Here is a 25,436-nt window from a genome sequence, read left to right as displayed (position 1 = left end):
GGAAAGTCGGTCGGTAAGCAGTTCAGGGGTAAAATGATCATGTTCTTTTATAAAGCATTCTATAGGGGTGTGGGGTTTAGTTACTTAGCTGAGGATGATTTGAAGAGATGGGAGCCTCCTTAGCTAGGTCTTGATCTGTGCCGAAGTTGCAGTAAGTGTAAGGTGCAGCAACATAAACGCACGGCCTGCGCTCGACACATTGATCAGCATGATAGGTCGGGGGTCTGCTGATCAAGTAGCCTAAAGTCCACATACCGCGATTATAAGCTTTGTGCTTGCGAATCCATTTGTGCGGACTAATTTCCAGACATGTAGCGTAGTGAACTCAGTCCAACAGATGCACTACATGGGTGAGTGGCTCCATGTGCATGACACTCCTAGTAAGACAAAGATCTCGTAGTGGAATGGAAACCTGTCTTCGAATGAACGGAGCTAAAAGGATGCTATCACACTTGAAAAAAATGTACAGCGCCGCACTTGTTTTCCAGTGCTGGCTAAAGGCCTTATATCTGACAGATACTGTTTAGCGTAGCGGTGCCTTCTTGTTCCCGGATTCTGTTGACTTTGAAAGATCGAAAGTGGCGCGTTGGTTGCCTTATCATAAAAGACAATTGGCTCAGCCTCAGCAGCTGTGATCCGCAGCAAGAGGCTCACCTACTCGGCATGGTAACAAGCCAGTCTCAATTAGTACAGGGCTGCGCCCGGCAGGCGATAACCATCGTGAACTCAAACAACGACGCGGGAATGAACACCGGGCACCAAGACAGACGCCAAGCTACTACAGACAACATCTTGTAGTCAAAAGACGCTGATTCGGCTGTAGGGGCGACCTCGACGTCAGCTAGTCTCTCCGCCCTGTCCAGGCCGAGCACGCGAGGCTACTCACTCGGATGTAACTGAATATGCAGGACTCACTCGTCCATTAATCAGACAATCTCTAATCCCTACCTATGCAGTTTCTTCCACGATCTCAATCATAACTTGGTCAACCAGTGATTTTCCTCTTCAAAGAAAGGCGATACCCATGATGCGGGGAGGGGTCGCGGAAAACGCCGCTGCATGAGACAGCTCCGATAGGGTATCTCCGATGAAACAGTGGTTCGGCAGATAGCAGTGACGTCTGATGCAGAAGCTGCTCTATCGGCGGGGAAGCGGCACGACCGCAGCTGATGCCGGGCGCGGTCGCATGCGGAGAAGGCGTAGAGCTAGCTCAGCGACGTATGACAGTAGGAAGGGAGCAGTCGCAAAAAAAAAAAAAAAAAAAACAGAGCGAATTCAATAAATCCCGTGCATCGATCGAAACGCGGGACTTGACCACACTTCTACTCCCACCACCACCACAACCATTCAACTCAAACAATCCACACCCTCCCAAAAAAAAAAAAAGGAAAACCCCCACAACCACCGCTCGACCTACCTCCCCACACAAAACCACAACCATGCCACCCACCCCAGCCGCCAACGACAACGACAACGACATAACCATCCACACAAGCACCCTCTTCGACCCCAAGCAAAAACGCTTCCTAACCAACACCACGCTCACCGTCTCCCCGACAACCGGCCTCATCACCTCCATCCACCCCACACCGTCCCCGCCACCCCCCTCCACCGGCCACACAATCGACCTCCGCAGCCACCAAAACCAACAACCCCTCACCATCCTCCCCGGCCTCGTCGACGCCCACACCCACATCTTCCTGCACCCCTACGCCGAAGCCGCGGCCCTCGTCCAAAAACGCGACGAGTCGGCCGCCGAACGCATCCTGCGGGCGGCGAACCACGCGCGCGCGGGCTTGCTAGCGGGATACACGACGTATCGCGACCTGGGGTCCGAGGGGATGGGGGACGCCGACGCGCGGGTGCGGGACGCGGTGGCGCGGGGGATAGTGGCGGGGGGGCCGCGGATGTTCGTGGCGACGAGGGCGTTGGCGGGGACGGGGGGGTATGAGGTCAGGAGTGAGAATGCGGCGGGGGATGGGTGCTGTGGTGGGGGTGGCGGGGGGGTGACGCTGCCGGCGGGTGGGGAGGCGGTGGATGGGGTGCTGGAGTGCAGGAAGGCGGTGAGGCGGCGGATCGCGGCGGGCGCGGATGTGGTCAAGTTTTATGCGGATTATCGGCGGCGGATGATGCGGTGGCCGCCGGCGCAGCAGCATCCGTATGTGGCGGGGGTGCTGTGTCCGCCCGAGGTGCCGAATCCGGATGTCATGGTGTTGGACGAGGAGGAGATGGATGCGATTGTGAGGGAGGCGAGGCTGGCGAAGTGTCCGGTCGCGGCGCACTGTGGGAGCGTGGAGGCGGGGTTGGCGGCAGTGCGGGCAGGGGCGACGACGGTGGAGCATGGGTATTTTGCGAGTGAGGAGCTGTTTGAGGAAATGGTGAAGAGGAAGACGATTTTTGTGCCGACCTTGGCCGTGTGCGAGAGGCTGCATCAGCACAGGTTTGGCGAGATTTTGGCGAATGCGGGGCTTGCGTATAAGATGGGCGTGAGGTTCGCGGCGGGTGGGGACACGGGGACGTTTCCGCATGGGGAGAATGTAAGAGAGGTGGAGTTGATGATTGAAGCTGGTATGCCACTGGAAGATGCTCTCGAGTCTTGCACGGTTGGCGGATGGGAAGCGTGCGGCGGTGACTGGTGCGGAGTCAAATTCGGCTGGTTCGAGCCTGGGTGCAGGGCCGACATCATTGCACTGGAAGGTGATCCGCGGGAGGATCTAGGCGCGTTGAGGAGGGTAAGTTTTGTCATGAAAGACGGAAAGGTTTGGAAAAAGGACGGAGAGGCTGTCGGCATGATTTGATTGGGTATATGATGCAAGCAAACTGGCGAATGACGCAGTAGATATTCTGTGGTAATACTCCTACTTTCCAGTCACAGACTCTGGCCGTCCTTGAAAGCAGCAAATATCTGGTCCAAATCTACACCGGGAAAGTCCCAAGTCAGTTCATCGCTTTTGAGGCTAGGGGCAGCACCGTCAGGTGACTGGTTCCAAAAGAGTTCAAAATTCCACGAAGTATCAACAGGAGTATCGATACTTGGCATCTCATCCATGTTGATGCCATCCAGAATTGGTGGCAGTTGGTCGTCTCGAAATGAATCAATAGTGACACGCTGCGGGGCCGGAGTGGCTGCGGGAGCAAAAAGGTCTGCCATGGGATCCACGGCCGGCGGGTCTGGCGGTTGTTGTTGTAAAACTCCTTCTGTTGGTACCATTATCCGACGAAGAACAGCCTCTGCGCTCAAATCCATGTCCCTGATGGCTTGCAGATTTCCACAGCTCCGGTGCGAGAGGCATTCCAATGCGACCGAAGAGTGATCTTCTAAGAATTTCGCATGTGTCAACACCTTGGGCCACCGCAGAGCTATCTTTCGGAGCAGATGCGGGATTGTCCGAACAGTACGTGTAAGAACGGCTGCATCGAAGCCATGCAAGCAGCATGGTTCTCCTGCTGCGGCTTGTCGGGTTGCAAACATGATGGTCTCCAGGAGGCATACGCCGGCATCAAACAGCTGATAGAGTGCATGCCAGATGTAGAACAGCTTCCCCAACCGAGTGTTGCGCGCGTAGATGCTGGCCATGGCAATGGCTGCATTCAGGGAATTCTTCCTCATTTCCAAAGTGGGCTCGGGGAACCTGATCGAGGAACAGTTGAGGCGAAAGATGTTGTGCTGATACATCAGCTCACGGAACTCGATCCTCTCACCAGGGCGGCCATTACCACTGGTGTGTGTGGCGGCATACCACTCTTCGATGCGCTGCACGGCCCGTTTCCGCCAAACTTCGAGAGGAAGGGGGCATGGGGAAAGCGACGAGGAGCTGTTCCTGGACAACATGGCCGATACCTCAGCCTCGTACTGGCGCAGAGGCCAGATGTGCGTGGCGGGCGATTGTTCCGTCCCAGCTGAATCTTGCGGGTTGAAAATGGACTCGGGATACTGGAGCACGTGAGCAAATTGTCCAATGGCTTGGAGGGGCCGCCTACTTTTGCGGTGATGGCGTTGCGCGGGAAGACAAAGGCCCGGTAGAGAACGAAGTGGCAGGCACTGGGCTGGCGTCAGCATTACTTGCAGCCAAGGCGGAATCGGATCACTCACGCGTCGACGCTGTAGATGGCCCAGAACAGCTTGCGGCGGATGTCGATGGTGGACCAGTCAAGCTTTGCCTGTTCTTGAGCGGGCAGCTCCTGGTGGAGGCCAAGGTGGACGGCCAAGCGAAGGGCTGCACCGATGGTGTTTACCAAGTTGACAGCGCGTGGATTGACAAAACCGTAGTGGGTCAACATCAGAAGAGCGCGAAGCCGCTGCCAAGGCTGTTCATCGTTGATGTAGACCAGGTGGCCTTTGGCCGTGTTCCAGAACTCTTCGGCGGCAGCCGTGGCTCTTCCTTCATCATGTCTGATCAGGGTCGTAGCCTGGAAGAGTCAACGAGATGCGCAATGGGTCAAGCGAGGAGCATCTCACGCTAACGGCCAGACATATGGCCACGAGGAAGATGTCAAAGTGCGAGGCAGTGGCGCCGTCTTGAGCGAAGACACGTTCGCACGAGGCGTGCAGCTGAGTCTCCTCGATGTAGGGAGCCTGGGGAAGGTAGATGTCGGTGTAGTTCTTGAGCATGATGTCGATGACATGGCGGGGGATGAGAGCGATGGTGCTGCATCGCGTGTTCTCCGGCCGCGACGGGGCCGGATCCGCAGCCACGCACACCGGGGGAGAGGGAGACTGCGAAAGAAAAAGAGGCGAATGGAGCGAGACCAGCGGATGGCGGGCCAGCGCGGGGGTGCGGGAAGAGTGAGAGACGGCGCGGTTCGGGTGGTGATTCGGGTGACTGATGGTCTTGGCCAGCGACTGGGTCAGGGTGGAGATGGCGGTGTCGACCAGCTTGGACGAGTCGACGGACTGCACGGAGCGGAGGCGGCGCAGCTCAATCTCCAGCTGGGCAACCTTGTCCTCGAGATAGGCGACGTCACTGCGCGGGCGCTCGCGGCGCTCGACGGCATCGTAGCCGACGCAGGGCACGTTGGCGCGCTGGCAGGCGCCGCAGGTGGGGAAGCGCAGGTCACATTTGGACTTGCGGTGGCGGCAGCGGTAGCAGGCCTTGGTGACGCGGTGATTGGAGTTGGAGGTGCGGACGGGAGGCATGTCTGGCCGGTCGAGGTCGCGGGCGGCTGGCGGTTGCGCGGTGGTAGAGGAGCAGCGGCCACGACTTTCCTTATCGCAATCTCGCGCCGCCCGCGGCACCAGCACCGGCTCTCGTCGCCATCGCGGCCCCGTCTCCGTCCCCGCTCTCGAGTCTCCGCATGGCGCTCCAGACATGCAAGCGCTGTCGCAAGAGACGCATCAAGGTGACTCGCCTGCCCCATGCCCCATGCCCGCTGCGTGCCTGCTCTAACCGCTTTTAGTGCGACTTGCAACTGCCCTCGTGCAGCTCGTGCCAGCTCGCCGACGCCGAGTGCCTGTTCTTCGACGACTCTCTCGGCCACGAGGTTCCGCGCAGGTAGACCCGGCTCCTTGGTCGCCCCCGGTGACGTCCGTTGATCCGTCTGCAGCTACTTGCATGCCCTCAACGTCAAGGTAGAGGAGCTCGAGGCCGAGATCCGATCCTTCAGATCTCCCCAGCCCGCTCCCGTTCCGCAGCTCCCCGTCCATGTCGCCTTGGACGACTACAGCCTGCAGCCGCCGAGCCAGGAGCCCGCCAATCCGCGATATGCCTCCTCCGACTCCTACCTTGGCCCGGGGAGCTCGGCCGAGCTTCTTGACAACCTCCTCACCACTCTAGTGCGCCGCAAGCTGTCAAGCCCGCATTCACCCTTGCCCAAGTTCGCATCCACCTTTCGTGACGGCAGTGATGAGCACACCCTTGCCTTTCCCGCCCTGAACCTGAAAATCAACCCGGGAAAGCTGGACACTCAGTCTCTGCAGCACCCTCAAGTCCAGCGCGCCCTGATCGAGTATTACGCAAAAGCCGTCCAGCCGAGCTTTCCGCTCCTGTCGCCTGCCCAGCTCAGGCTCCTTCTTGGCTACGAGAATCCCCTCCGTCAATCCTCCAACGATTGCGAGAGACTTTTGATCCATGGCATGCTTGCCATCTCTTCCCAGCTGGTTGCCCGCGATCTGGACCGAGACCAGACCATAGCCGCCTCTCTGTGGACCGAGAAGCTCTTCGACCATATCAATCGCATATACTCACACTCTGCTTCGGACGCCATCAACGGAAGACATACCGTCCTGGCCCAATGCTTCCTTGTCTTGCTCGACTTGATCATCCCAGGCAGCTCCCGCGGATCGACGTGGGAAATTGTTGGTTCCGCATCTGGCAACTACGCTGCCTTGTGTGAGGAGACGGACTCGTTCGATGACGACTGCCAGCGCATAGGCTTCTGTCTCTTTGCATTCGAGAGGTGATGATTGTTTTCAGCCGGTGAATATCCACTTTCGCTAATTCTCCACAGCACCGTGGCCTGTCACTTTCACCGGCCTTCGCTTTTCTGCAACTCGGCTCCATCTCGCCTCGGCGCTTTCTCGCCCGAGTCCGAGTTTCTGTCGCCATCACTGCACGTCTTCCGCGCAATGTACTCCATCAACCAGCACTTCACCTTGGATCCGGATCCCTCTCCCGCCGCCATGGAGGCTCTGATACCTGCAACTTTCCGGATCCCAGCAAGCGCACGTCCTTCAGAAATGTCGTTGGCGCAGGCGCAGATCTACCTCGCTCTGCATCCGCTTTTCACATCTCCATCGGCCGGTCCGCACAGCTGCTCTCCAGAGCTGTTGAACAACATTGCTGGTGCTGCTTCTGCCTTCATAGCATGCACGTCGAAGCTGAACAGGGAACACCGCATCATCAGCATCTGGACCACAGCCGAATCGGTTCTCCAAGCTGGCGCAGTCTGGGGCGCATATTTGATTCTTAGCAAACAGGAAGATCCCAGCATCCTTCCAACCCGGTCCATCGGTGCTTTTGGATCAGGATCATTGATGGAGCCTCTTCTGCAATGCTCCTCTCTGTTGGCGTCTTTTGCCGAAAGATGGAAACCCGGCCGCCATTACTTCCAGGCTTGGGAAGCTTTTGTAGAAATGCTTTGGGCTGATACGGATATACAAAGAAGAGCTTCGTCCAACTACCAAAGCCAGCACGAATTATTGGTCTAGGGCTTGCCAAGTGTCCTTGGTGACCCTTTTTTTCATGGACAATCTATCATGTACAAGCAAGCACCCATTTTGAACCCTTACGCCAGCACCAAATGGGACGTCGCATTCTTGCTCTGCTCCAGGTTTCTCTCCAGCACCTCCCTCGGTTCCCTCTCCTCCAGCTTGAGCCTGAACCTTTTCGGCAGGACCGAAGCATCCTTCCGGTTCTCGTTGAAGTCGATGTAGTCAAGGGTGGGCGGTGCCTCCTTGCTGGCGGTGAACTTGAAGTGGATGATGAGCCTCACGAACATGGTATACAAGATCCTGTTGGAGAGCGCAATCGCCGTGCACGCTCTCGACCCAGCGCCATAGGAATAGTGGTACGGAGCCGGAACCTTGAACTTGTTATCCGGATCGAGCCAGCGCTCCGGGCGGAAAACATGCGCGTCCGGCCCATAAGCCGTCTCATCTACCAGCCTGTCAGCAACGCTCCCCTTCCCCCCAATCAACAAACTGACTCACCGTGGTTGATAGCCTGCGCATTCACATACACCGTCACGCCCTTCGGGATGCGCACGCCCTCGTACTCCATCTCCTTGAACGTCTGCCTCGGCGGCAACAGCTGAATCGCGCAATAATACCTCAACATCTCCCTCACCAGCGCCACCACATACTCGACCTTCTCCTCGCCCAAACACTTCTCCCACGCCTCCTCCACGTTCCCCCCATACGCCTCCATCACCGCCTCATACGCCTTCCGCTGCACGCCCTGCCCCTCCTCGCTGCTCAAGAACCCCAGCCCCGCCACCGCCGTCGTCGCCAACGTCTCGAACCCCCCCGACACCAGCCCCACATTGATCGACCGTATCTCCGCCTCGTTCAACTTCGCCCCTTCCACATCCCCATCCCGCAACAACCCCTCGGCGATGCAACTCACCGCCCTCCCCTCCCCCACCGCCTTGCGCACCCGCTCCAGCAGCGCGTCCAACCACACGTCGCGCCGCGCCGACAGGCTCTTCGCCAGCGCCCGCCGCTCGCTCCAGCCGCGCGTCTGGGCCCGCATGCTGGGGATGGGGACGTAGCACAGCAGCGGCGAGACGTGGTCCTGGTCGTTGCCGTTGGTGCTGCGGAAGGTGGACACGGCGTGGGCGGTGGCGAGGATGTCGGCGAGGAGCGGGTCGGCGGGGGAGGCGAAGCGCGAGGCGTAGCAGAGGAGGGTGGTGAAGTTGAGGGTGGCGCGGAGGAGGAGCGGGCGGGGGTCGACTTCTGTGGGGAGGGAGAGATCGGAGGGGGAGGATGAGGGAGATGTTGATGATGGTGCTGATGCGGCGTCGAGGAGCGCGGTGATGAGCCCGTGGATCTCGAGGTCGAAGAGCGGCGCCGCGCTGCGCTGGATCGCGGGCCGCGTCATGAAGGCGCCGACGGCGGTGCGCTTGCGCTTGCAGGAGGCGTCCCATGGGGAGGTGCCGATGGTGGCGCCTGTGTGTCGTCGTTAGCGCGCCGTGGGGTTGTAGAGAGAGAGAGAGAGAGAGAGAGAGAGAGAGAGAGAGAGAGAGAGACAAGCACAACACAACACTCACCCTGCGACCCGCTCACCACGCCGTGAAACGTCTCAAACACGGGCCGGTCGATCGTCGCCGCCGCGTTCTTCTTCATGAACCACTCGGCCGCGGCGAAGGTGTTCAGCACCACCACCCGCCGCCGCCCCAGCCGCGCCTGCAGCACCGCCCATCCGTTCTCGACGGACCATTTCTGAAACCGCGTCGGGTGGTCGCCGCCGAGGAGCGGGAGGTGGCCGAAGAACGGGACGGCGCCGGGGGGCTCCGGTAGGCCGCGGATGTAAGGCGTGTTGGTCGAGAAGGCGAGGTGCGTGTAGAGGGCGTAGAGGCCGAGGGGGAGGAGGACGACGAAGGCGAGGAGGAGAGTGGTGGGGGTGGGGAGGTGGGCGAGGGTGTGGGCGATGGGGCCGAGGGGGGCGGTGGTGGTGGTTGTGGTGGACATGGTGGGTGGTGGGTGGTGGTTGGTCCTGGCGATGGAGTGGTGGTGATGGTGATGGTGTGTTGAAGTAGGAAAATCAACGGGCGTCGGGTGTTTTCTCTCGTTTCACCCACCGGGTTGCACTGCTTATTTTTTGCCCTCTCATGTAGCTTTGCTCTCATTTGATATTTTGCATTGCAGAAGCATGCATGCATGCATGCATGCTACGAACCCCACCCGGTCGGGTTTCTGCGCCAGACTGCCGATAAGCGGCGGGCAACTCCGGTGAAGGTGTGGTTCGGTCGGCGACGGGCAGGAGATATCGCACGAAGTGCCGTGTGCGCTGTTCTCCGATGACGACGCTGATTTGGAAGGACGTTATTGGGCCAGGGGATGCGAGATAGTATGGCCTGCGTGTTCCGTATTTACTGCCGTCATGTTTCCACACCACGGCGATATCGTAACTTTGGATTTATACGGAGGTTTAACGTCAAACCTGCGACTATCTCACGAACCCTTTCCTGTCTGTCTAAAGCAGACCCGTTTCAGGCATCCATGTCCTCTCTTTTCGCGTCGTTCACGACCTAACAAACCACCATTCTAGATCTAGGGCACTTTGAGTGAAACTAGTCCAGATGGCGAATGGGTCACCGCTGCGAACCTCCAGCATCGCACTCGTAGAGTTCGCCGCATCCGCCATGTGCACACGTCTCAGAGTCTTACTGCTAGTATACGCCGGTAGTGCAGTCAAGAAGCAAGATGGGCAATGAAATGAGATTTCGGGATGTAGTTGGAGCGTCCGCCGGGTAGCGCCTCGGCGCATGACATCTGGCATAGTGGGTATTTCGTTTCCGCACAGCCATCTTCTTAGCCGCTTCGATTCTTCTCTCGATCTCGGCTCAGCACGTCAACCGGGAGCACGTCGGCGGGTGTCGGGTGGCAGAATGTGGGGAAAAGAGTTGCGTGATGGCGGCTAAAAGAGGAGCCGAAGAAATGGTGGCCTGTCGACCAGCCGCTTAATCAATATACCGTCTGCAAACCTATTTATTCCATCGCTTCACGTATTCCGTTTTTCTTCCCCTCCACCCCATCTCACCGCCAGCCATGTCTCCCACCGCGTTGCCGTCGCCGCCCACGTACAAGATCGCCTCCATCCCCGCCGACGGCATCGGCCCCGAGGTCATCGACGCCGGCATCGAGGTCCTCAACGCCCTGGCCGACACGTTCGGCACCTTCAAGCTCGACTTCACCCATTTCGACTGGAGCTCTGACACGTACAAGAAGACGGGAAAGTACATCCCCGATGGCGGCCTCGATGAGCTGAAGAAGCACGACGCCATCCTTTTCGGCGCCGTCGGCGCACCAGGTACGCCGAATCCCGCACCCATGACATCATAGCCCTTATCCATCACCACCGACACGGGCATATCTCACGTGGTTTTTTTTTTAAAAAAAAAAAATACCAACACCACCCATGCCTGACTCTTTCTCCGCCTTCCCACGTACATACACACCACACGCTCCCAACCCGCCACCCACTAACCCGCCCTTTTCTTTTCTTCCCCTGCCCCACAGACGTCCCCGACCACATCTCCCTCTGGGGCCTCCGCCTCGCCATCTGCCAACCCTTCCAACAATACGCCAACGTGCGTCCGACCAAAGTGTTCCGCGGCACGCAATCGCCGCTGCGCGCCTGCAACGTCGGCGACCTCGACTGGGTCATCATCCGGGAGAACAGCGAGGGCGAGTACGCGGGCCAAGGGGGCCGGTCGCACCGCGGCAAGCCGTGGGAGCTGGCGACCGAGACGTCCATCTTCACGCGGCACGGCGTCGAGAGGCTGGTGCGCTTCGCGTTCGAGACGGCGCGGGCGCGCCCGCGGAAGCGGTTGACGGTGGTGACGAAGAGCAACGCGCAGAGACATGGGATGGTGCTGTGGGATGAGATTGCGGCGGAGGTGGCGGGGGAGTTTCCCGATGTGGCGGTCGATAAGATGTTGGTGGATGCGATGACGGCGAGGATGGTGATGAAGCCCGAGACGATTGATACGGTGGTGGCGACGAATCTGGTGAGTCAGTGGTGTGGGGAGCGGGCGGGAAAAAGACTTCGATACCCCCTGCCCGGCTGTGGATGCTGACGGAGAGTTTGATGCAGCACGCCGACATCCTGTCGGACCTCGCCGCCGCGCTGGCCGGCTCCATCGGCATCGCGCCGACGTCCAACCTCGACCCGACGCGCGAGAACCCGTCCATGTTCGAGCCCATCCACGGCTCGGCGTTCGACATTGCCGGCAAGGGCGTCGCGAACCCTGTTGGTACTTTCTGGACCGCGGCTGAGATGCTGGCCTGGCTGGGCGAGAAGGACGCGGCCAAGACGCTGCTGGATGCCGTCGAGAACGTGTGCGAGAGCGGCGTTGTGACGGTCGATCTGGGCGGGAAGGCGAAGACGAAGGACGTCACGGCTGCCGTCGTGGCCGAGGTGGGGAAGCTGGGGGCGGCGACGAAATGAGAAGATGAGGTGCATTTCCTCATGTATATACCCTCTCTCCAAAACTGTTCTGGATGTGCGTAACGGCTTGATGACATCTTTTCGCCTGGCGTCTGCTTGTTCGACGACCAGACTCTAAAACGCCCCGACAAGCATTGATCGGCATTGACGTCTAGACATTAGTTCTTTCATGACACCACCTACTTCACAACTTCGTACATCGAGCCCACAGTTTGTAGTCAATGGACTATTCGAACCGGTGACGTCATCGCTCACCAAGTAAGGTCCTCTGACAAGCAGTGTCGCGCCAGCCTCGATGCTGATATCCTCAATACTTGAAGGAGGAGCAGTGAACAGAGTTCGGCCTTGACTTTAGTATTAAATCTTCACTATCATGGACGTTCTACTATCTAACAAAGAGGCCTGTCATATCTTAGCAAGGGCAGTAGATAATATATCACTAACAATTAAGCACGAATTAAGATCTTAAGACATTAGAGAAATTGACGAAGAAAAAGATTTCACGCGAAAAGGGAGGAACAAAAGGGACGAGCAAAGCTAACATCTCGTTACTTAATTACTTAATGCATCCGAGACCACACCAGACACTCGAAAGTAAGCTGAATAAGGTGAATAAGGATCAGACACAGAGTCCATATCTTCCGCACTCACGATGCATTCGAGAATCCCCGCACTTTCACCCACCGCCTCATGCTCCCCATCTCTCTCACTACAAGAAGACGGACCCAACCTACCCAGCTCCACAAGCCTCAAATACCCAACGAAAACCGTCCAACCCATCCGCGGCAAAAAAAAAAAAGCCCGCCCTCATCACCACCACCACCAGCGGCATACATCAACCCCGCCTTGGCCCGTCGCCCCTCCTCTCCAAAAAAATCGCAACGTCAATCATCGCCGACCTCCGCCCCGAAGCGCAGTAACCTCGTCTCCGCGCTTGGGGGATGGGGGATGTGTGGGGAATGGGAGATGTGTGGGGGGTGGTGGAGGTGCAGACGGAGGTGATGGGGGAGTTGGTGGAGGGGGAGAGGATTGGATGGGGGGTTAATTGGCAGGGAGGAAGAGGAGGAGGGAGGCGAAGGATGGGGATGTTACGACTAAGAGGGGAATGGTGGTGGAGGTTACAAAGGGGAGGGCGAGGGTGGTGACTGGTGAGGGCGTATGATGACCCTGGGCGGAGAAGGCCGGGGGCGAGGGCGTCGAATATGAATAGGCGGAAGAGGGCGTTGAGGAGATTTTGAGGAGTGGGTGGGGTGGATGGTGTGTGGTTCGTTCTTGATGTGAAAAGGGTGATTGTTTACTTGTATGTCCGGAATGATATCCTAAGTATCCGACTCGTCTGGTGCACTTGGTGTTCAGCTTGGCGCACGGCCTCGACCGGGGTGTCGTGTGCTGTGGCGGTTACGGGGGCCGTTCCGGCGGCTGTTAGCGCAGTACCTCTAAGCTCAATATAGACTGAGACCTCATACGTATCGGGCGATGCGGCCGCCACGACTCCCAAAGAAGGCATAAATAATACTACGGCGGCGACTTAGCGCGTGGGCGCGGCTGAAAATGGAAAAACGGTTGGATATGCGTAGTCAATATTCGGCGTGGCCGATGCCGTACGACCTGGCCGCTGCCGCGCCCAGAAATCGTGTGCGGCAAGCGCTGTAGTATTTGCGGGGGAAGCTGGTGGTGGAGCGCTCTGGCCTCCGCCCTCGTCGTAAGTTTTCGTCGAATGTGGCGTTCGCACACCACCCATATTCTCAGCTGCGCCTGTTGGAGCCATCATGAACTCCAGTCAGCTGTTAACGGCCTGGTCTAGAGTACTCTGTTTTTTTTTTTTTCTTTTCTTTTTCCCAAGATAGGCGTCGTCAACACTCGGAAGTGACGGCTTCCTTAAATTGAAGCTCGGGCGGCGAGGAGTGCAAGCTATTTAAGTAAGTCTTTGCCCACGTCTCTTGAATATCCAACTTCATCGATTGTCTGAGTCTACCACACTCGCAGCTTCCACAGACTTAACTCGGCGTCCATCCCGTCCCAATTTTCTCTTCACCAAGTGGGTTATCAGAACATGTTCTAGACTTATCAGAAATGCTTACAAGGAGTAGACATGGGTTTCTTCAGTTCTGTTGGATCCTTCTTCACCGACACGATCCCCGATGCCTTTTCCAGAGACGGCGCCGTGACCCGAGTAGCGGAGTCGATCCCGGTAGTTGGCCACGTCACCGCCGGCATCCAAGCAGCGGCCGGAAATACCGAACACGCCAAGAGAGCAGTCGCGAAAGCCACGGGTTCGCTGGCCACCGCCGCCGGAGCTGTGGGCGGCTTCTGCGTGGGCGGCCCCGTCGGGGCGGTCGCCGGCGGTGCTGCTGCCTCGCAGCTGGGCGCACTGATTGAGCATGGCCTCGCAAAGACCATCGACGACGAAAAGGTCAAGGGCGATACGGGAGACCTGTCCGCCAAGCGCCTCATCACCGACGCGGTTCTCGGCGGAGCTGGCGGCCTGTTGGGCGGCGGCGGCGGCCAAGCCGCGAAGGCTGTTGGCTCGGAGCTCCTCAAGGATGGGGGCAAAGAGTTGCTCAAGGCCGGCGGCAAAGATGCCCTGGCCAAGTTGATGATGAAGGCAGGCGGGACGGCATTGGCGACTGGCGTCAGCACGGCCGCTTCTCAAGGTCTCAAAGGGTAGGAGTTCAGCAAATAGGGGTATATATGATAGCGACGCTAACTCGGCACAGGGTACAACCACCACCGCGAAGCCGCGGTGACCAAGACGAAGAACAAGCGGGCCGCGACGGTAAAGACAAGGGAAAGGGAAAGGATGAGGACAAGGAAAAGCAAGGGGGTCCGCAAAAACCTCGGCTTGTTACCCAGAAGCAACAGGATGCCGCGACCGTGTTCATGACGTCGGCAAAATGGGGAATGGAGCACTTCCAGTGTACGGCAGTGTGCCATCCCTTCGGCAATGTGAGCCAGTTCACTGAGGGTTATTGCAAGAAGGGACTGTTGTGGGCCACAACCTGGGAATATTATGGCTTGGCAAGAAAGCTATGGGATGAGGCACGGCCTACCGTCAGACCGCAAGCGATCGAACAACTTGGAATCGCTAACGACTCGAAGAGAATTGGGGAGCTCGACGAGGTGCTTCACTACTGCGATACGTATCTCCATGAACTGGAGAGAAGGCTTTCCGTAGATGAGTAGATTTTCTAGAGAACCACCCTCGGGCTTATCCGGTTTCATTGGTTGGAAACGATAGTAGGTAGAGGTTCGGTAACATAGATACAATTGACGTTCAACACTTTCGTACTACCCAGTCTAACTTAACCTGTAAATGTCTTATACTGGAAATTATTTAATTTGCCGGTGAAGTCTTGCGCGCTTAATACAAAACTTTAAAGAATAACTCGAGTACTTAAATTCACCAGTGCCCAAAATCTCACAATACTACGTTAAACGTTTACACGTGACTCCGATTCCCCCCTTTCCTCTACTACGGTCTTATGGAATCAAAATAAGAAACAGTCTCTTTCTTGCAGCAGAAAACCTTGCGGGCCTTTTCGGAGCATTACCGTACTTACTCTCAGCCACCTTCTGCATTCCATCCGGACACTTCACATCGCACTTAGGCGCCTCTACATAACACGTACACTACTCATCCATGTGGTCCCTCACATCAGCCTCTTACTTGATACTGTTTATTGTTAGTTGAGATCCGACGCGGTGTAAAGTTGCTTCTATTTTTATGGGAACTGGTGTTCACGTTACGGCTTCCATTCCTATACGGACTTGTGCGAGACCCAACCCCGCATCAAGCCTACGCCGTACAACCACCTCGTATAACAGGTGGCTGAAGTTTATGCAACTGGTGGGATGAACAAAACCGCTGATCGGCAGGGTGGGGTCAGTGGGGCTCTCCAGGCAGCGACGTGGGGGCGGGCGTACAGCTGCGCCGTTTGAGCCCATGAATAAGTTATACGACCGTCCAAAATATCATCCCTCACCCAAGACATCAACCCGCCAACGCAATCGTTTTTTGCCCCCCCCAACTCACCACCGCTCCAACCACCCAGTTCCGCGGTAATGTCGACTCCAGACGAGATCCTCCAGGCCTGCGCCTCCCAGCCCCTCGAAACAGTCCTCTCACTGCTTTCCACCTGCCCCAACCCGCCGCAGGCAAGGGAGATGGCGTCCCAAGCAGTCCGACACGACCGACTCCCTCTCCTCCAACACATCCTAGCCAACACGCCCCGCGAGTCCCTCGAGCCCACGGGCATGCTCCTCCTCGACGCCGCCAGCGGCCGCTCCCCAGCGTGCGTGCAAGCGATGCTCGACACGGGGCTCTCCATCAACCTGAACGACGACCGCACGGGCGGGGTGCTGCACCGGGCGCTCGGCGGGGTCGGGTGCCCGGAATCCTTCATCGCGTGGCTGCTCGAGCGCGGCGCGGCGGTGAACCACCCGGGCGACTACGACCCGGACGGCTTCAACCCGGACCAGGTGCATTGCATGTGCAACGGCGTCTCGCACGGCACCGTGCCCATCCTGCGGCTGCTGGTCGCGGCCGGCGCGCATGTCGACGGCTCGCGGGCGCTGCATTACGCGGCGTGGTGCGACCGGCTCGAGGCGGCGAGGTTCCTGGTGGAGGAGTGCGGGGCGGCGGTCGATGCGCCGGCGGGGGTGAGGGGGTGGTACTGGCGCGGTGACGTTGGGAGCACGCCTTTGCATGTTGCGGTGGCGGGGAATAGCGTGCGTGTGGCCGAGTACTTGCTGGAGAAGGGGGCGGATCTGGAAGCGAAGAATGCAGCGGGGAGGACGCCGCTTCAGGATGCAGGGTACTTCTTGGGCATCGAGACGGCTGGGACTAAAAGAATGGACTTGCCGTGGGACTTGCGGTTTCTGGCCGGCGGGTATGAAGGGGGGCATCAGGAGATTGTTAATTTTCTGAAGCAGCGGGAAAGTCAGCCAGCGTAGCCACTTCCCTATGATATGCAATCATGGCTCAGATTGACGTCGATTTAAGTTGGTACCTTGGCGCGGTGATGAGTAAGACTCATGTGCAACCTCATGATCAGATAGCGGCATCTGACCATAGATTCTGCTTCTTCTTCTGTGGAACAGTGACCGTGCAGCAATAAGCATTCAGCCTCCCGTAGCGTTGCCTATTCATGATTAGCGCGCAGACTTCAGAATGATTCATCGGGAGATACGGCGCCCTGATTGGCGCAACCCTCGCTTCCACTACTCGGGTCCCGCCTGCCCTTCTTGACATAAGAGACCGCATCCTCACGGCTTTCACACCATCACCCCTACCCTTTGAGCTTCCAGCCTTCCTTCGCTTCCTCGCAAGCACTCCACTCCGCCTCGGACACACCACACCAACACCACCAAATGCTCACAACATCCGCATCAACCTCATCACCACCATCACCAACCACATCGATCATGGCACCCAAAACCACCCCACCACCCCCCAGCGCCGTCGTCAGTGTCACCACCACCTCCACCCAAACCATCACCTGCGCCACCGCCACCTCCCTCACCAAGCTCCCCTCGCCCATGCGCCTCGGCGCCCTCGACCACCAAGTCCCCCCGGTCGTCCCCATCGCCGTCGTCTTCATCTACGCCGCCAGCTCCGCCTCCGCCTCCTCCTCCTCCTCCTCATCCTCCGATTCCCCCAGCACCGCTTCCGGCCTCCCTCTCCCCCTCTCCACCCTCCGCACCGCCCTCCCCCACCTCCTCGACCACTACCCCCACCTAACCGGGCGCCTGCACATCGACCCCTCCACCGGCGCGCGCAGCATCGACCGCCTCGGGCAGGGCATACACCTCCACGTCGCCGAATGCGCCGCGCCGCTATCCTCGCTCGCAGCGTCATCATCATCATCATCATCATCATCATCATCATCATCATCATCATCGGGGAGCGACGGCCAGACGGCGACGCCCGCGCTGCTCACGCTATCAGACCTGCCAAACGGCGGCACCGCGCTGCTGGCGCCGTACGACGACGACGCGGCGACGAAGACGACGGTCGAAGACGTGTGCGGCGACGCGACGCCGGTGGTGTCGGTGCAGCACACGCGGTTCGCGTGCGGGGCCGCGGCGCTGGGGGTGCGCGCGCTGCACGCGGTCGTGGATTCGGATGCGTTTTTTCAGGTCGTGCGGGACCTGGCGGGGATTTGTCGCGGGATTCGGGCCGGGGGTTCTCTGGTGAGGGGGTTGGATGGGGTGGTTGGCTCGACGCCGTTGGAGGGGTATCGCGCGGATGAGCTGGGGGAGGAGGGCGGGATGGATCAGGAGGGGGAGAGGGCGGAGGCGCTGGCGCTGGCATTTCGGCCGAGGTTTTTTGAGGCGGTGGTGGTGGAGGAGAAGGGTGCGGTGCCGGGACGGGATGTTGTGGAGAAGAAGAAGGAAGATGGGACCGCGACGACGATTCCGCCGGCGCCGCCGGTTGAGGGACGGGTGATGCGGTTCACCGGCGCACAGCTGGGGGCGTTGAAGGCGGCAGCGGCGGATGCGGGGGATGTCGAGAACGGGTGGGTGTCGACGTACGACGCGCTGTCGGCGCTGGTGTGGACGCGGGTGTATCGGGCGCGGGTGGAGCTGCGGAGGAGGCAGGGAGACGAAGAAGAAGAACTGCCATCACGCGACTTTCTCACATCCGTCAACTGCCGCACTCGCCTCGCCCTGCCCGCCCGCTACCCCTTCAACGGCATCTTCACGCCCTACACGCGCCTCCCGCACTCCGCCCTCACCCAGGCCGACTCCTCCGCCTCCCTGCGTCTGGCCGCGCGCACGATTCACGCGCTGACCCGCAGCGTGGACGCGGACGAGGCGCGGGCGACGGCGCGCTGGATGGCCGCGGTGCCGGACAAGCGCAGCATGGTGTGGGGCTTCAACGGGGGTTACGGCAGCACCATGATCAGCGCGTGGAACAAGTTTGACGTGTACGCCGGTACCGAGTTCGAAGACGGCAGGCCGCCGGTGCTGGTGGCGCCACCGTTTACGCCCATCTCGTTGGTGGATGGGCTGGGGTATTACTTGCCGACCGAAGCGCAGGACGGCGGGATCGATTTGTATTTGGCCTTGAGTGCGCCGGTTTGGGGCGTGTTGGAGGAGGATGAGGTGTGGGCGAGATTTCGGGGGTAGGTTGGCCGGCGGGGGAACATGAGTCGATTCTCTGCTCAATGGCGCAACTAGTCGCTCCACTTTGTAGCAAAAATCGAAGAAGCCTCCGCTACTGAGAAGGCAACCAAAGCTTAAGGCCAATAGCCTTTGTGTGCGTGGTGACTGTGTCATGCTAGTACTGACAAAAATGACTCGAAAAGTTAGTTTGTTGATCTATACGAGATGACGAAAGTAGCGAGAACCAAGCAATTGGCACCTTCGGCAACCGCAACTCAAAGAGAACCTCACCTTGCCATTAGTCATGGCAGCGCCTCTAACGACACTGATTTCAAAGAAAAGAAAGAAAAAGCCTACAGAAGAGCATTAGAAATTGAAGTATATTATTCCCGAACACCTCAAGTCCGGGAAGAAACACCGAATGCGAACAAGTATGTTGTCTTATGGTCTCGCACTGCGCGGTTTTTGTGAGAGTGGCTAGCCGACGTATGTGTAGGTGATAGGTATCCTGTTCCAATCGAAGGGCATGGAAGACCCGTAAAGGAGTTCGGAGATTGAGTCTGAATAGCTGTTTTTGCCCTGTACAATAGAATAGCGGACATAGTTACGGTATTGATTAGACTCATTTTTGATACCTACAGTGGCGACAAATTGCTTGACTGCCCCAGAGCCTTGCGGATGGCTAATTCCAGTCCTCAGACTCGGGGATAAATATTGCGATGCGCGACATGTTGGCTTTGGGGATCTCGGCCCTGAGAACACCGGGCGAGTCATGGAACTCGACACCTAAAGTGGGACGCTGAATACCGACGTGCTTGAACCCGAGGTCTATGCACCTACGATGATTCGCTCCCATGCATGAGGTGGTGATAGCGAGTAGGCACATGGGGCGATGGCCGTGAAACAGAAGTCGCCGCATCTCTCCAGCGGTGGGTCAGTCAGGCTTCGAGCTGAACCCGTCACATCGTCCAAAACGACCCAAGCATCGCCTCGGGCAAACTCAGCGTCCCTCGGCCCAAAACCTATCCAGCGCGTCCTGCCTCACCTCCCACGCCCAATGATGGCACGTCTGATGCACGACCGGACTCACCTCCCCCCGCCCCTCGTCCCCATCATCAAACACGCTCCTCACCCCCGCCTTGACATAGCCCCTCAACAACGCCCTCCGCCACCTCCCCCTCTCGCCCACACACCTCGCCCACCGCCCCACCTGCCTCTCGTCATCCGCCCCCCTCCTCCCCATCCAAAACCGACAATACCACTGAAACCACCCCCTCACATCCCACTCATGCGCAATCCACCCCGCCGCCTCCCACTCCTCGATGCTCTGCCCGCACGCAACTCCATACTTATTCACCGCCGCATCGTACCTCGAACTCGTCAGACAGCGCGCCACGTCCACCCCGGCGACCCACGCGGCCGGCAACTCGCGCCAGTCGCCATCGACGACGGTACTGGCTCCCAGCGCGCGACTGCGCAGCGGCCGGAAGTACGTGCCCCCGAAGCACCCCTCGCGCAGCACCTCCTCCGGCGACTTGTTCGGCGTGAAGGCCGGGTGCGACGCGAAGTGGTAGGTGCCGTGCGCGTCGCGCGCGGGCGGCGGCGCGACGGGCGTCCAGGACGTCCAGCGCGCGCGGAGGGCGGCGACGTCGAGGCCGGAGGGGGAGGGGGAGCGGGAGGAGGAAGGGGAGGTGGCAGTGCGGCTGCGTTGGGGGGCTTTCCGGCTCGGTCGGTGGCGGCGCGGTTGGGCGGGTGGTGATGAGGCCGAGGCCGAGGCGGAGGCGTCGCCGTACGGGAGCGGACGGGACCCGGCGCGGGCGAGGCGGGCGGACGAGCGTGTAGGGGCGGCGGGCTCGAGCTTGCGTCGTTTGTTCCGAGGGCGGTGGTTGCTGGCGCGGGTGGGTTTCGAGTTTGGTGGCGGTGGGGCGGCGGCGGCGGCGGAGTGCTCCAGGCCGAGCTCTTGGATGAGGGCCTCGTTTCGCTTGATATTGGCTAGGCGGCGGGCCTCGTACTCGCTCATTGTTTGGAAGGGGGGGAAGGGGGGGAGGGTGTGGAGTGTCGGAGGAAGCGGGGTGTGGACAAGGGTGAGTGGCACAAAGGGCAGCTGCATGACGTCAATGACTGCGGCCTCCGCGGCCCGACGGTCACTTCACGTTCTTCCTCCCACCACCACTCGCGCTTGCTTGCGACAAAGACACCTACCCCGCGCTCTTCGCTGTCCTCCGCCCGGGAGAGAGACGGTAGTCGATCTCCCTATTTGATTTGGGGAGCTCGGCCAATTGTGGCCTGCTCGGCTACAGCCCACATTGAGAAGTGAAGAAGCAGCTGACTAGGTACCACCCAGATTCCCGTCGGGCCGTCCAGCTCATCACGAGAGAGGCATGCCAGTAGTTGGCCATGCGCCTCGCTGCTTCAGATGTGATCTCGGTTGCTCGGTGCCGGCCTCGGACGGGCTTAGACCACGGCCTCTCTCCTCTCCGGATTACGGACGCAACTGCCTGGAACACTTCCATCTGCGATGCTCCGGAAATACCGGCATCGGGTTCCGGTGACATTGTCCAGGAGGCGGCTCACTCCGGCAACGGATCTCACGAAGCGCCGGCTGCTCATTGAAGGCCAGAATTATCCCGCGCCAAGCTCATCAAGCCTGTGTTGAGACACCTCCCTCGCCCCTTCCGCTGTTTCGCTCGGCCTTGTCTCGAGCGGGCCGGCGGTCGCAACCTGCTTCGTTTCCCGCTACTCCTCCATTTCTCGAGTGCTTCCAGCGGTTGTGCTGAAAAGCTTGGCGTTTCAAACCTCGCCCGTTCCGCCCCACGCCCCACCTTTGCCACCTACTCGCCAATGCCGTCTAATTTCTTATATTAGCCAAGCCTTACTGGAGACCGCTGCCCAGCCCGCTACTTCCCCATCCGTCTAGCACCCCGTCGCTTATGGTGTTGGCACTTCATTCTCACCACCCTGCTGCTAATGCACTCCGCATCGCCGCACTGCCGTCCGGTGCTGGACGACGGAGACGGGCTGTTCTGCTGTTGCTGTCGCCGCTCCTTCTATATAGACTGCCAGCCCGCCGCCCGTTCAAAATGAGCCAGAAGTCTGTTGAGCATTGCTTCCGACCACCCAGTCCACTCTTTCCATTCCATAATGAAGTCTACTTCGGTTTTTTCGCTCGTTTCCCTTCTGCCCCTCCTTGACGGCGCGCTGGCGCATCCCGTCAAGAGCAACAATGGCATCTGCAAGTTTGAGCAGCGCAACGTCCTCGCCCGCAGCGTACAGCCCATGAAGCGTCAGAACGACTCCACCTGGAGCCCCCCCTCGGAGCTCGTCACCCCCCTGAACGAGGTCTGGGAGCACGAGGTCAGCACCTACAGCGACGCCCTCGGCTTCACCAACTACGGTACGTCTCGCACCCCTTCAACCCCGCCAACACTTCCACACTGACACACTCCCCTCCACAGGCTTCGACCAGGTCATCGACGCCAAGGGCAAGATCAACTACTGCGTCCGCTGGGACTCGACCCAGTCCGTCACCGCCACCCAGCGCACCCAGATCGAAGCCGCGGCCAAGAAGTCGTTCAAGAAGTGGATCGACGCCCTCGCCGGCTTCGACGGCTGGCCATACGACACGGTCGAGGTCGACGTCGTCGGCTGGGCCGTCCGCGACAAGTCCCTCCTCGAGGACGCCACGGGCGTCGAGGTCTACACCACCACCGACGCCGACGGCATCCCGCAGTGCGACGAGGGCTGCGGCCGCTTCTTCCACCAGGACAACGACTACAGCCAATGCGCCGCCGGTGCGGACCGCCACTACGGTAAGAATCGTCCCCCCTTTTTGTTTTATTCGCGAGCGAGTACTGACGCGGTGGTGACACGCAGACATGTCGCTCTGGCTCACCGAGGGCATGGACGGCGGCGCGGGCGGCGACTGGGGCCAGCGCATCGGCTCCGAGTATTTCCTCCAGACGATGAACGACGAGAACGTGCACATCCTGCTGCACGAGATTGGCCACACGTTCGCTCTCGACGACTTCTACGACTGGACCCCGACGGGCGTCAGCAACTTCATCATGTTGGCGGGCAGTTCCATGGAGATTACCGAGTTCGACAAGTGGATGGCGAGGGACTGGTGGAGGAACCTCAAGTCGAGGTACAGCCTTTGAGTGCCGTGTCGTGCGGCTTTCTGTGTAAATATTAGTCTTGTGGAGTGCATGGATGGCGATGGGGAGTAAATAGTGTGCATAAGTCGGAGTCTTGATTGAAGGACAATCTGATTTTCTACATCGACACTGTTCCTGAAAGTGAATTCGCCCTAGCTCGTAGTAAGGACTGAACTCGTTCGTGTACATGATCAGTCGAAGACAGCGGGGGCGATGCTGTGGCCGCGACTGACCTACCCGACGGCACAATGCTTACGATCCCAGTCATAACAGTGGATGCCTGTATTTCATTAATCTCAACCGCCGACCACCGTATAGGCCCGCTCTATTTAGTACTGGCTTTGGATCTAGAAGACTATCGGCGCGGCCTCATGACAGGCGGATCAGATCGCCCATAGTTACCAAGCGGCAAACGTCAACCCCGCTCCCACTACTCCCGGTACGGCCACTGTTGGCACCGACCTGCCTTTTATAGAAGACCCCTACCCCACTTGAAATGTCCAAGTCGGCCAGATACGAGCATATCAGCCAATACCATGCACCGACTTCTATCAAAGCCGCAGTCGTGCCTGTTCGCACCCATCGCTTCCGACGTCATTCGACTTCAACGTCACCAAGAAGTGAATCTTCAGCCACTGATATAAAGCCAGGCACTACTATATTTTCCGGACAACTCAGGCCTTGACCGGCGACCCCCGCACCCAGCCCCCGCAATGGCACCAAAAACCCCATGGCGACTGGCACTCCTCCTACTACTCGCAACCCTCAACGCCGGCGCCACGGCCCAACCACCCCCCGCCGCACACTCCCAGACGCCCTCCCCCCGCCAACTCGCCTGGCACCAGCACGAATACTACGCCTTCGTCCACTTCGGCCCCAACACCTTCACCGACGAAGAATGGGGCCTCAGCCAACAACCCCCCTCCGTCTTCGCCCCGACCGACCTCTCCACCGACCAATGGGCCGCCACCTTCGCCGCCGCCGGCATGTCCGGCATGATCCTCACCGCCAAGCACCACGACGGCATGTGCCTCTGGCCCACCAACACCACCGCCTACACCATCGCCAACAGCCCCTGGGCCCGGAACCGCACGACCAAAACCGCCGACGTCGTCCGCATGGCCGCCGCCTCCGCCCGCAAGCACGGCCTCCGCTTCGGCGTCTACCTCTCCCCCTGGGACATGCACCGCGACCCGGCCATCCCCAAACCGCTCCTCGCCGGCACCATCTTCGACGAGCCGCAAATCTTCGGCGACGACAGCAGCACCGCCGACGACGGCAGCGACTACAACGACCTCTACGCCGCGCAGCTGGCCGAGCTGGTCGGCATGACGTACGATGCCGACGACGACGACGACGGGCAGCCGATCCCGCTGTTCGAGGTCTGGCTCGACGGCGCCAGCGGCTCCGACACGGTGCAGACGTTCGACTGGGCGCGGTTCCGGGACGTCATTCGTGAAAGTCAGCCCGACGCCGTGATGTGGGGCCACCAGGGCGTGGATGCGCGGTGGGTGGGGAACGAGGACGGCGAGACGGGGCAGACGAACTGGCACACGATCAGCCGGACGCAGGACGACGAGCGTTATTCCGGGGAGGAACTGGAGGAGGGGGTGAGGAACGGCGCGTACTGGACGCCGGCGGAGGCGGATGCGCGGGTGAGGCAGGGGTGGTTCTGGCATAAGGGGGAGGAGCCGAAGGGGGCGGGGGAGCTGGTGGAGATGTGGGGGAGGTCGGTGGGGCGGAGCGTCGCGTTGTTGTTGGATGTGCCGCCGGATGGGCGGGGGAGGATCGCGGAGGGGGATGTGGAGGTGTTGATGGAGTTTCGGGCGAGGCGCGAGGCGTTTCTGCGGCGGGACGTGCTGGGCCCCGGGGTGGTGGTGAATGCGAGCGGTGTGCGTGGGGGGAATGATGTGGTGTTTGGGCCGGCGAAGGTGCTTGATGGGGATGCCGAGACGTATTGGACGATGGACGATGGGGAGACGACGGGGGCGGTGGAATTCGAGTTGGACGGTGCGTATAGTGTTGATGCTTTTGTCACGCAGGAGCATATTGCTTTGGGTCAGCGTATCGGTGGGTATGAGATTGGCGCCGTCGTGAATGGGACGTGGACGACCGTGGTCACTGGCACCTCGCTCGGGTATAAGCGTATTGACAGGCTGAGTGAAGCTGTGCGCACGAGCCGTGTTCGTTTCAGTGTCACGCAGGCCGATGCTGTGCCTTTGATTAGTGCTTTTCAGGTACTCGGGACGCGGGAAAGTACCGCTTAATGGAAACCCTCGTAGTCATTTTCGAACCGTGGATATCAAGACTATGACGACAACTTTGAGTAGTCCATGGATATTGTATGCTACGCACACTGATGACAATACGGAGACATAGATAAGGAGATGCAAATTAGTGAGGTGGTGAGTCGTTCCATCCATCCCCTTCACCAAGGCGGTGAACAGGTAGCGAAGTACTGATCATCGATAACGATGCGACAAAACCCCATCTTCAGCGATAGCGAGGTCGGTGTCAGCACAGTCTCACATATATGTGAGGGGCTTGACGAGATGCCGCCCTTCGC

At 59.4% G+C, this 25,436-nt stretch overlaps 11 protein-coding genes across 11 annotated transcripts; 8 read left to right on the top strand and 3 right to left on the bottom strand.

Moving 5' to 3' along the window:
* Positions 1-1,439: 1,439 nt before the first annotated feature.
* On the top strand, positions 1,440-2,798 carry BKCO1_7600041 (amidohydrolase domain containing protein; the record flags this gene model as incomplete). Its single annotated transcript, XM_020279006.1, has 1 exon — positions 1,440-2,798. The coding sequence occupies one exon, from the start codon at positions 1,440-1,442 to the stop codon at positions 2,796-2,798; it is 1,359 nt and encodes a 452-aa protein (XP_020125868.1).
* Positions 2,799-2,869: 71 nt separating this feature from the next.
* On the bottom strand, positions 2,870-5,137 carry BKCO1_7600040 (positive regulator of purine utilization; the record flags this gene model as incomplete). Its single annotated transcript, XM_020279005.1, has 4 exons — positions 2,870-3,934; positions 3,982-4,042; positions 4,094-4,410; positions 4,460-5,137. The coding sequence occupies 4 exons, from the start codon at positions 5,135-5,137 to the stop codon at positions 2,870-2,872; spliced, it is 2,121 nt and encodes a 706-aa protein (XP_020125893.1).
* A 158-nt stretch (positions 5,138-5,295) lies between these two features.
* On the top strand, positions 5,296-7,147 carry BKCO1_7600039 (fungal specific transcription factor; the record flags this gene model as incomplete). Its single annotated transcript, XM_020279003.1, has 4 exons — positions 5,296-5,340; positions 5,398-5,492; positions 5,545-6,396; positions 6,448-7,147. The coding sequence occupies 4 exons, from the start codon at positions 5,296-5,298 to the stop codon at positions 7,145-7,147; spliced, it is 1,692 nt and encodes a 563-aa protein (XP_020125873.1).
* A 77-nt stretch (positions 7,148-7,224) lies between these two features.
* On the bottom strand, positions 7,225-9,127 carry BKCO1_7600038 (cytochrome p450; the record flags this gene model as incomplete). Its single annotated transcript, XM_020279002.1, has 3 exons — positions 7,225-7,595; positions 7,649-8,605; positions 8,707-9,127. The coding sequence occupies 3 exons, from the start codon at positions 9,125-9,127 to the stop codon at positions 7,225-7,227; spliced, it is 1,749 nt and encodes a 582-aa protein (XP_020125874.1).
* A 1,080-nt stretch (positions 9,128-10,207) lies between these two features.
* BKCO1_7600037 (tartrate dehydrogenase) lies at positions 10,208-11,609 on the top strand (the record flags this gene model as incomplete). The annotated part of the gene is made up of 3 exons (XM_020279001.1): positions 10,208-10,469; positions 10,679-11,169; positions 11,256-11,609. The coding sequence occupies 3 exons, from the start codon at positions 10,208-10,210 to the stop codon at positions 11,607-11,609; spliced, it is 1,107 nt and encodes a 368-aa protein (XP_020125900.1).
* Positions 11,610-13,701: 2,092 nt separating this feature from the next.
* On the top strand, positions 13,702-14,792 carry BKCO1_7600036 (uncharacterized protein; the record flags this gene model as incomplete). The annotated part of the gene is made up of 2 exons (XM_020279000.1): positions 13,702-14,273; positions 14,327-14,792. The coding sequence occupies 2 exons, from the start codon at positions 13,702-13,704 to the stop codon at positions 14,790-14,792; spliced, it is 1,038 nt and encodes a 345-aa protein (XP_020125901.1).
* Positions 14,793-15,671: 879 nt separating this feature from the next.
* Positions 15,672-16,562, top strand: BKCO1_7600035 (ankyrin repeat protein; the record flags this gene model as incomplete). Its single annotated transcript, XM_020278999.1, has 1 exon — positions 15,672-16,562. One exon carries the CDS (start codon positions 15,672-15,674, stop codon positions 16,560-16,562), a length of 891 nt encoding a protein of 296 aa, XP_020125914.1.
* A 417-nt stretch (positions 16,563-16,979) lies between these two features.
* BKCO1_7600034 (transferase family protein) lies at positions 16,980-18,740 on the top strand (the record flags this gene model as incomplete). The annotated part of the gene is made up of 1 exon (XM_020278998.1): positions 16,980-18,740. One exon carries the CDS (start codon positions 16,980-16,982, stop codon positions 18,738-18,740), a length of 1,761 nt encoding a protein of 586 aa, XP_020125915.1.
* A 976-nt stretch (positions 18,741-19,716) lies between these two features.
* BKCO1_7600033 (zn2+-binding protein melusin contains chord domain protein) lies at positions 19,717-20,736 on the bottom strand (the record flags this gene model as incomplete). Its single annotated transcript, XM_020278997.1, has 1 exon — positions 19,717-20,736. The coding sequence occupies one exon, from the start codon at positions 20,734-20,736 to the stop codon at positions 19,717-19,719; it is 1,020 nt and encodes a 339-aa protein (XP_020125911.1).
* A 1,121-nt stretch (positions 20,737-21,857) lies between these two features.
* On the top strand, positions 21,858-22,873 carry BKCO1_7600032 (cellulose-binding family ii protein; the record flags this gene model as incomplete). The annotated part of the gene is made up of 3 exons (XM_020278996.1): positions 21,858-22,110; positions 22,172-22,525; positions 22,590-22,873. The coding sequence occupies 3 exons, from the start codon at positions 21,858-21,860 to the stop codon at positions 22,871-22,873; spliced, it is 891 nt and encodes a 296-aa protein (XP_020125912.1).
* A 710-nt stretch (positions 22,874-23,583) lies between these two features.
* Positions 23,584-25,137, top strand: BKCO1_7600031 (glycoside hydrolase; the record flags this gene model as incomplete). Its single annotated transcript, XM_020278995.1, has 1 exon — positions 23,584-25,137. The coding sequence occupies one exon, from the start codon at positions 23,584-23,586 to the stop codon at positions 25,135-25,137; it is 1,554 nt and encodes a 517-aa protein (XP_020125899.1).
* Between the last annotated feature and the right edge of the window lie 299 nt (positions 25,138-25,436).

The sequence above is a fragment of the Diplodia corticola genome (assembly GCF_001883845.1).
Source record: "Diplodia corticola strain CBS 112549 chromosome Unknown scaffold76, whole genome shotgun sequence".
Classification (NCBI taxonomy): Eukaryota; Fungi; Ascomycota; class Dothideomycetes; order Botryosphaeriales; family Botryosphaeriaceae; genus Diplodia; species Diplodia corticola.
Note: the sequence above shows the minus strand (reverse complement) of the source record. Positions and strands in the feature narration are given on the sequence as shown.